The following is a 10,114-nucleotide window of genomic DNA, read 5'->3' as shown; positions in this document are numbered from 1 at the left end:
CCCTTCTTCTCATGATAAGTGTCACTTTCTTTACACTAAAAACAATGTCATTAATGCATCACACAAATTAATTTTTGTTTTTCAAGTTTATCCTTATTAAATGTATTAATTTTTTTAATAACAAACTAATTTTTTTTTAATAACAAATTAATTTTTTTAATAACAAACTATTTTTTTTTATAACTTTCTTACCACTTTGTTAAAAATTAAATAAGAAAATAAAAATTGAAGTTTTTTTTAATTTTTATTTTTTCCAAAGAACGTGTGTTTTGTTAAAAACAAAATAAAGACGATAAGCAAAGGACCCACTAGTGTAGTGGTTTGGAGTATTTACTCCCTCAGGCAAGGTCCTAGATTCAAGTTCTAGCATCCGTGTTGTGTGTGTGAGTTTAATATGCTATCGCCCCTTTCAATAGGAAAGGACCTCAAAAAAAAAATAAATAAATAAAGACGATAACAATGTCATGAAACAAACTTTATTTTTATTTTTTAAAAATATGAAGTTTTTCTTATTTATTTTTTAACAATGTGCTAAAGAAGTTATAACAAAATTTGAATAAATTGAAGGAAATATAAAAGCCAATACATTTTAAAAGGGTAAACTTGAAAAACAAAAACTAAATTGTGTGATGCATTAATGACATTGTTTTAAGTGTAAAGAAAATGACACTTGTCATAAAGAGAAGGGAGAAAGTCCAATAGAGAAGGTTGCTAGCATTCCTCTTTAGAACAATTATCTTATCTTATCTGTGATCTCAAGTTCAAATCCCTATAACATCTTAATAGAGTGTATGAGAAACCCTTGTATTAAAAAAAAAAAAAACAATCATCTTACTTTTAAATTTTTATATTTTCACAAAAAAAAAAGTTTTACAAAAGATTAGAGCATCTCCAACAGCCTCTTCAACATCTTTGAAATTCTAAAATAGGTGAGTCACATCAGAAAAACTCTTTCCAACAACCTCTTCAACCTCAATCATCAAAGTTGCAACATCTTTCTCTTTCTTCAAGAATGGTAAGTTAATTTTGACTTTTCAAACATTTAATTTTACTTTGGAAAAACAAAACCTACCTTGCAAAAGTTAAAAACATGCATTTGTTCTTTTCATATAATAAATACTACATAGTAAATTTAAGTTTTACCCATAAAAAAACTTTTACTTTTGGAAAAAGCCAAAGCTTTTTGAAAAAAGACAGAATAACCTCTCAACTTTCAAACTAAAGACATGCAAATGTAAAGGATTTCTTAGGAAAGCAACAAATAAATAAGGGCAATTTTGTCCATTTTTGCTTCTTTTAAAAATTTTCTCTCTCCTTTGGGCTTTTAAAGAGTCAGTTAGAGTAAAAATTATTCAAGTAACCTATTTTTTTTTTAAAAAATGTCACGTAAGTCAATAATTTTCAATTTAAAAAATTTTATTTGCTACTGCTGTCGGGTCAGAGATTCTCTTAATAAGAATGTGAGGAAAAGATGAACGGTTTCATAAATTAAGTAGGTAGGTACAAAACAAATACAAACAAAAGATACTTACAAAAAATTAAAAAGACAAAACCACCCCCTAAAAATATATGAATAAAAATTTAAAAAATCTAGATAATTGGCGAACAGTCCACAGCTACATTTTGCCGCCGTATTAGTATATCGCCTCTTCCGTCTTCAATCTCACATAAACCCTCCCCTTCTGTGCCTCTAAACCCCAAAACCCAAACGTCGCCGTTTTCTCCCATGGCTTCGATATCGGCCGACCTGGCCACGACCCTTCTCGGCCTCACTTCTCGCCACTCAACCCGGCTCCCCCGGGTCGGAGCCGCGGCTCTGTTCCCTCTCACTTGGAGACCAAGAACTCCCCCTCACTCCCAAAGCCTACGCTACTCGACGTCGTCGTTTTGCCGAACACTCGTCGCCAAGCCTAAGCTCGGCTGCAGAAGGTTCACCGTGGCTGCGACCGCAACGACGTCGCAGAGCGAAAGCTCCGACGTTTTGACCCAGATTGTCCCCGATAATCGCATCCCCGCCACGATAATCACCGGCTTCTTGGGCTCCGGAAAGGTTCGATATTTTCTACTCATACTCTTTTTTGGGATTTAAGTCGCTAAATTTATGGCCGGTTTTATCCAAAAGTTTCATTGTTTGAATGCCACTATAATCTTCATTATTTACTGAAATGCACTTTTGAAATGAAACTGGCAGACGACATTGCTTAACCATATACTAACTGCGGAGCATGGGAAGCGAATTGCGGTGATTGAGAACGAGGTATGAGGTTGAATTTTGCACTTACTTCTTGTCGTTTCTTAATTTATGTTATGTATGTGAAGGTTTGGAGTTTTTTTGTGGATTTTGCAGTATGGTGAAATAGACATTGATGGTTCTTTGGTTGCTGCAAAAACCACTGGGGCAGAAGATATTGTTATGTTGAATAATGGGTGTCTTTGCTGCACTGTGAGGGGTGACCTTGTTCGTATGATTTCGGACTTGGTCCATAAGAAGAAAGGGAAGTTCGATCATATTGTAATAGAGACTACAGGTATGAAGTTTGTTTTGTTTTAGTGCACTAAGTTTTGGTTCGTGGTTGTTTGTTTGCAACTTGTTTCGTAGGGTGTATGAAATCGTTAATTCATTGAATTTGCTGGGCCTTTCTGGTAACTATTGAACTTCATGTGAAATTTTTTTCTTCTTATTTATTTGTAGGATTGGCAAATCCAGCACCGATCATTCAAACATTTTATGCTGAGGATCAGGTTTTTAATGATGTCAAGTTGGATGGTGTTGTCACGTTAGTTGATGCTAAACATGCTGTTTTTCATCTGAATGAAGTTAAGCCAAAAGGAGTTGTCAATGAGGCTATAGAGCAGATTGCTTATGCTGACCGTATCATCGTGAATAAGGTACACATGATTACTATGATCTATTTGTGTATCAGGTTTACTCTGCACTGCACTCAAATTGAATAGTTATGATTCTTGAAAACTGAAAATAGTGTGGCCCTAATATTTCAACATGAACGTTTTCTATGTGTTTGTGATGGTGTGGTTACTATTTTTTCTTTCCTTTTTACGGTTTTTGCTGTAATGGCTGACTAGTGTACTTGTCCTTTTTTTTTTCCTAGACCGATCTTGTTGGTGAGCCAGAAATTGCTTCTTTGGTGCAACGAATAAGGGTTTGTACCTTGCTCCTTTTTTATTTTCGTCATTCTTGTTAATGATTATTGTATTAAACGGAATGTGTTATCTTGAAAATAGAACATCAATGGTATGGCTCAACTGAAGCGGACAGAGTTTGGAAAAGTTAACCTGGATTATGTTCTTGGTATTGGAGGATTTGATTTGGAGAGGTAATTTTTTACACCCATTTCATTGTTGTTGGGTTTAGACAATTCTGACCTTGCTGATGGTTGTTGATTTCTTGTTGCCGCTTATTGGACGTTACTCCCATTTATTTAAAATTAGGTTCTTAATGATGATTAATGGCTTTAAATGTTGTGCACAATTTGCATATGAAAAGAAAGGTGGATAGTATCATAGTATAAGTTTTGAATCATTTAACTATTTCTAACAACATCATTGAATTATTTGTATCCTTGTGTTTGTCTAAATAGAGGAACATTGAGGGGGACTTGTGAATCTGTTTGTAAAAATTAGTTTACAAACAGATTCATGAGCCCATTGGAGTTATATATGAAATATTTATTTCCTTTTCTTTAGATTTTTTTTGGGTATGCATTTGTTCTAATCTCCTTTTGTATACTGCTTCAAACACGTGTTGTTTACCATTGGTGCTGATTAATAAATGATACACTTATAAATGAGAATTATTTTGGGAGCCCATGCTCCCTCCATGTGTTAATTTTCTTTGTTCTTCTGTGATATTGCTCTGTTATTAAATTGATCTATAATGTGCAGAACATGCTTCCATGCTTCATAATTTCACACCTTGTGTTTGGAATCTTGATATCATTTCCTAATCTTGGCTGTAATCTTGCCAGGATAGAGAGTGCTATTGACGCTGAAGGTGAAAAGGAAGATCATGATCATCACGATCATCATCACCATCATGACGAGAAACACGACCACAAGCACGGTAAATCCTTCTGATCATTGAAACACATACTCATCATGACATGTTGCTTATGTTGATGATGGCTTTGTGGGTACTATTGTTTATCTGTTGTCAAATTAAAACTGAATAGTCTACAAAATCTGTTTGTTGCACACAAACAAATGCATTTGTGGAATCTTGGGTCCCAGAGGGTGGTGTGCTTGGAGTTTGAAAACAAACCATTGTTACGTATGAGTGAGAATTATTGCAGGCGTGGCGGATTTAACTTTTTAGCCATTAAGTTATAGTATCACTTCGGAGTTGAGTCTTCTGCTTTGCTGATACCTACATTACATCTCTATGTAAGCTTACTGCAGGCATATAGATCTAGCAAAATAACAACTAATCTTCAGAACATATGGATCTAAAAGGGAGGGCATACAGTGGGTCCAGTTATATACCCCATAGATATAGGATATCGTAAGAACAAAATAAGATATCTGCTCTGCCATAACATAGTTTCATCTTCTCATTTTCATTTACTCTGGGTTTAGTTTAATCTAGTCTTTGGGGCTTCAGCATTCCCATGGTTTAGAAAATCATTGCTACGATTTTCTGTGGTGTGGACAAAGGGAATGTGTAAAAGCTTGTATGCTTCCCTTGCCCTTTCGTTTCCATTATTCATATGCATTTAATTTCATATGAGGTTTTCAGTGTGTAATATAAGTCCTACTTGCAACTTGGAGGCAAATGGTTCATGTGAGGGAAAAAGTATTGCAGTGTACTTCTTGGTGGCAAGAAGTAAATCAAGAAGCATGAGTAGGTTGGAGTTCTGGAGAATTGATTATTAAGTGTTCTTCTTTGTATTCAGTTTTGCTGCATTGGGTGGAAAAGATTGAAACTTTAACTGCAAGCAGCATGGTGGACAAAAGTGTCCTCCAAATTGCGATGTTGTGGCTCTTGTTAAAAAAATTCCATTGCCATCCCTGGATCTGTGGTTTCAGTCCTTCTGAAAGTGGCACTAAGAAAGGTGGCAGGGATAGCTCCCTGTCATTTGTTTACTGTTTGTTTATGGCCTTGTGTGTAAGAAAAGTCGTGGCCAGGTCGGCCAATAGCTTTTACTGTACTGCCTTAACCACTTGGCATTGCTACTATTTTTTATATAGAATTATGAACTGATATCCTTACATTTGGCACTGATACGCAGAACATCATGATGATCACCACACCCATGACCATGTTCATGATCCTGGCGTTTCTTCTGTCAGCATAGTTTGTGAAGGGAACTTAGATCTTGAAAAGGTTGGATCTCTACTTTGTTGTAGTTTATTTGCCATCATATATGATAATTGGCCTTATGATTTTAGTAGTACCTGGACTTTTTTATTGACCTGTTGCTGTGAATGACACAAGTACACATTTTATGGCCAGTTGCAGGAATTTTATAATTTAGATTCTTTGTCTGGAATGTATAAAAGAAAACCTAACAAAGATTGTAATGATGTTGTCTCAATATGAAATATATACAAGAAAACCTGACAAAGATTGTACTGATGTTGTCATAATTTCTTTCAGGCTAACATATGGCTCGGTACACTGTTGTTGGAACGGAGCGAGGACATATATCGTATGAAAGGTCTTCTATCTGTTCAGGGAATGAATGAGAGATTTGTCTTCCAGGTGAGTTAAATCCTGAAAGTGTTAATTATAATGAACCAAATTATTTTACTCAAGACTTGGATATTTGAGATAATTGGTATGAGATCTCCTTGTATAAGAATGTCTGTTTCTCTATTTGAAATTTGGCCGTGAGGATATTGAAGTTGGAATTTCTGAGCATTGCTGTCTTCGTTGGCTATATAAATTATTTATCTTCCTGCTCGATCTAGGGGTCATGTTTCCTGTCAATTTTGAAGCTATATCTTGCTTGTTTTCTTCTCTGTTTTTTCAAAGCAATGGGCGATCCTTGTATATGTCTTAGAGTCTTATATGATGCTTTACCTTCAATGCTTTATTAGTGGTCAATGCAAAGGAATAACCGAGTAGAATGGGATTTTATCGTGGAACGGTTCAATTTAAGTGGGGGGAGAGAAACTTGCTACTAATGTACATTGTCATTTTTTTTATGTACTGGATTTTGTTAATCATCTCTAGCCGTTTGATATTCTTCTTTCATGTCAAGTTATGGGTTGGTGATGTTGCTGATAAAGGAGTTAGAAATATAGTTCCAAGCAATTTTAGTCAATGATTTTTGTGTTGGTACTGTATATTTAGTGATCATCTTTTTGTTGTGTAACAGGGAGTTCACGATATATTCCAAGGCTCACCTGATCGGCTGTGGGGCCCCAACGAGCCAAGAACAAACAAGATTGTTTTCATAGGGAAGAATTTGGATGCACAAGAGTTAGAAAAGGGTTTTAAAGGCTGTTTACTATGATTACTGACAATGCTCATACTTCTCTTTCTCGAAAGCCCGCTATTTTTTTGTATTAAAAATTGAACGAGGGATGTTTAAACATTACAATGTACATGCCGTATCTTCGGTAATAGTGAACGAGTCATTAGAATCAATCAATGATTAATACTTTATGATATTTTTCGTCTTCATTAACCAACATTTGATTTGGGGGGTTGTTCTAGGTTTCATAACCATGTTCATAAAAAAGACATCTATTCCAGCTTTCGTTATCAGTCAGAACCTTGTTTCTCATAAATATTTCTCTTTCATGAAGTTTTCGGAGGTTCTTATGTGAATTGCGAATCAACCCAACCCTAAACCCTACATGAGCCAATAGTAAAAAAAATTAAAAATTCCGTCCGTTGACGTCACTTTGGCGTCAACCTTGCTTTTCGCCAATGGCGCACTTCCTGGGGTGGTAGATCCTAATTTCTCTTCCAATTTAATGGCTGCCAATTTTTATGTAAAAAAATTCAAATTTTTTTTTTATAAAAAGTACCAATTTTTTTTAATTATAAATACCTACCAATATTCTTCACTTTTCACACTAAATCTTCATACTAATTTTTCTCCTTTCAATATTATTCATTTTCCACACCAAATTTTCTACTATTAAATTTTATTTGTGTAAAAATACAAATGACATTTTTCATCGAAGTTGGAGGGTTGTGGACAACCATAGAAGATGTTTTGTTGTGTGGTGTTGGGTTCAAGTTGGTCATTGCCCGATCATTAGCAATCAGATGAAGTTCTCTCATATGTGAAGAAAAATTCATGCCGAATTTTGTGAAAGATCGAGTTCAGCTTGTACAGAAATGGCCTTGGCTAGTAGATGAAATTTGTTAAATATAGAGTTGGGGAAATAGAGAGATGCGTTGGCAAAAGCGAGGGACAACGTTCGAAGCGGGGAAAATCTTGGCAACAAGGTAAATTATTTGTAAATGCCATTTTATATAATTTGATGTCCTATTTTTTGAAATTTTCTTATATTTATATAAATTTTTATATTATAAATTATGCAAGTACAAATGTAGTTCGGTGTCATTGGCCAAGACAAAAAATCTTTAGACAATCACTACTGTTAGAAGGTTGTGAAAAATTGTTTAAGATTTCAAAATTATTCCCACGGGTCTGACTATTGTGTTGAATGAGACACCACTGCACGATTCACCAGAATCAGATTTGCGGTTGGAGTCCCTAATGAATCAAGACTCATCAATCCAAAGGAAGCCGAGGCCTATTGGAGAAAGGCGGCAGGCCAAGAAAGGGAGTAATTTGACCAATGATTGTGCAAAATTTTTGGAGCAAATTGCTCTCAACGACACAATGAGAATGAGAGATACATGAAAAAAGATGCATATGACAAGGCAAGAGATGAAGCATTTACAAGAGAATGGGAGTATGCACACAAACAAGACATGGATAAGAAGGATTGGGAAACCATGGCCATGAATACGAGCCATATGTCCCCTGAAACGAAGTCATTTTGGAAGCTAGAACGAAGGGATGATATGAGAAGAAGGCTTTTCTGTGACAATGGACCTAGCAATACGGATTGGTTAAATGATGAAAACCATTAGGTTGTATTAATAGAGTTGGCATTTATTAATTAGTTGTATTGCTTGTCTTTTATTTAATTAGTTGTATTGCTGTTCCTTTATTGAATAAAGAAAACATAGCTATTTATTTAAAACATTGCATACGTCAAAACAAAGCATAATTTATTACAAAACACAAAGAAAGCATAATTCATTACAAAATACAACCAAAGCATAATCTATATATATAAAGCAAAAGGCAGAGAACGGTGAAATATTCAAAATACCAAAAAATGCCCTTAGTTAATCCAAGCATTAAGAATTAAAATTATTAATTAAATGAGGATAATATGGTAAATTCACATTTTTTTATATTAAAAAAATTAAAATGAAAAGAAAAATAAGATAATGAATCCTATTTTTATGGAACAAAACTACCCATTATCTTCTTTTATTCTAAAATAAATTTAATTTTTTTTTCAAAAAAAGGCTCTTGAAGGCGCAGAAGCACGTGTGGAGAGGCTAGTTCAAAATAAAGCACGAACAAAACATTAAACTTGACTTCATTGACCGTGACTGTCTCTCAGAGCCCATAAGTGCTCTATCATTATAAAAATACCATTTTGACCCTGCGTTTAACAGAAAAGGTTAACAAAATTGATGGCAGGACCATTTGTCCTAACCAAAGTGAAGTTAAAGGACCACAGGAACGATTTTGGAAACTGAGGGACTCAAATACAAATCGGGTCTAAGTTCAGGGACTAATAAACGTTTAACCCTATTATTAGTCACCATATGTTCCCAGCATTGTGGGAGCGATTTTCGTCCCACTAGAATATTCGCCCAAGATTCCTTCGTCTTCTCCGCTTCTCTTTCTCTCTGCAAAACAAATTGGAGTAAAAGGACCACACCGGGGGGTGTTGGCCAAAAGCCCTCCGATGCCTAAGTTAGGTTGGGTGTTACAAGGAAAATCGGGTTGCCGGAGCCTTGTGTGAGAGAGAGAAAGAATATGGTGACTAGGGTTTTTGAGAAATAATTTCTGTAGAGTTTCAATAAGAATTCAGACGTACCTCAACCTTTGTGTGTGGCCATCCTTTTATAGTGGTCTCGGAGGCTAGGATTTTAGAGGAATAATTCTGGAAGGGAATTATTCCTCCCCGATTTGGAATTGATTTGATCAATTAGGGATTTGATTTATTAGGGTAAATTAAATCCCTAATTGTAGTAGGTATCAAATCAATTCATAATTTAATTACATAACTCCTCACTTAATTGGGAATTGGGGTAGGAATCAAATCAATTCTCAATTTAATTAGGTAATTCTCAATTTAATTGGGTAACTTCTAATTCAATTGAGTAACTCCCAATTAGGTTGAGTAATTCCCAATTTAGTCAAATAATCCCCAAATGGAAGGAATTATTTGACCTATGATCTGATTTAATTCGGTTCCCACAAGCATAGTCTAAAATATCGATAATATTGATGAAATATAAAGGATATTATCGTTTTTTCGGTCACAGATATTTCGGAACATATCCATACACATATCGTATAAATATCAATAATATTGATGATAATGTCGAAAAATATCGATATCGTTTTGTCAAAATATTGCTATAATATCAAAAATATTGATGTAATGGAAAAAATGAAGGAAAAAAAAACACACACACACACAAAGGGGATTTGAACCCCTGCCATTTCACTCCTCTAACGCCTTAACCATCATGTTGCTTATATTTTGTGATAATACGCAAAGAGAAACTCTATATAGTACTAAGTCATTCATGTATCTTACCATGTGTTGAAGCCCAAAAAAATCCATGGTTGGGCCCAAATAAATTATCAGCCCAAAACGACACTTTATTAAGAAAAGGCGTAAGGCGGAGTATACGAAAACTCGCCACATGCGAGTTGCAGTTCACGTGCCATGCTAAATAAATAATTCGTCATGCTAGGAGTTGAGATAAAATATACCGGCTCTACAAGCCCATGCCGAAATTAAATATAGCAGCCTTTCCTAAGGACGATAAAATTAAAACATGCGACATGCCATGCCAAGCACGAAATTGTTATTT

General features: G+C 34.9%; 1 protein-coding gene across 1 annotated transcript; it reads left to right on the top strand.

Moving 5' to 3' along the window:
- LOC18783580 (COBW domain-containing protein 1) lies at positions 1,453-6,633 on the top strand. The gene is made up of 10 exons (XM_020560693.1): positions 1,453-2,050; positions 2,192-2,257; positions 2,348-2,528; positions 2,693-2,889; positions 3,111-3,161; positions 3,244-3,335; positions 3,987-4,081; positions 5,247-5,341; positions 5,615-5,719; positions 6,339-6,633. Exons 1-10 carry the CDS (start codon positions 1,727-1,729, stop codon positions 6,474-6,476), a joined length of 1,344 nt encoding a protein of 447 aa, XP_020416282.1. The 5' UTR covers positions 1,453-1,726; the 3' UTR covers positions 6,477-6,633.

The sequence above is a fragment of the Prunus persica genome, chromosome G3 (genome assembly GCF_000346465.2).
Source record: "Prunus persica cultivar Lovell chromosome G3, Prunus_persica_NCBIv2, whole genome shotgun sequence".
NCBI lineage: Eukaryota > Viridiplantae > Streptophyta > Magnoliopsida > Rosales > Rosaceae > Prunus > Prunus persica.
Note: the sequence above shows the minus strand (reverse complement) of the source record. Positions and strands in the feature narration are given on the sequence as shown.

Coding starts and splice junctions, on each gene's coding strand:
- LOC18783580 (XM_020560693.1), top strand. CDS start 1,727: ATGGCTTCGATATCGGCCGACCTGGCCACGACCCTTCTCGGCCTCACT. Junction 2,258..2,347: donor TTGCGGTGATTGAGAACGAG/GTATGAGGTTGA, acceptor TGGATTTTGCAG/TATGGTGAAATAGACATTGA. Junction 3,162..3,243: donor CTTTGGTGCAACGAATAAGG/GTTTGTACCTTG, acceptor TCTTGAAAATAG/AACATCAATGGTATGGCTCA.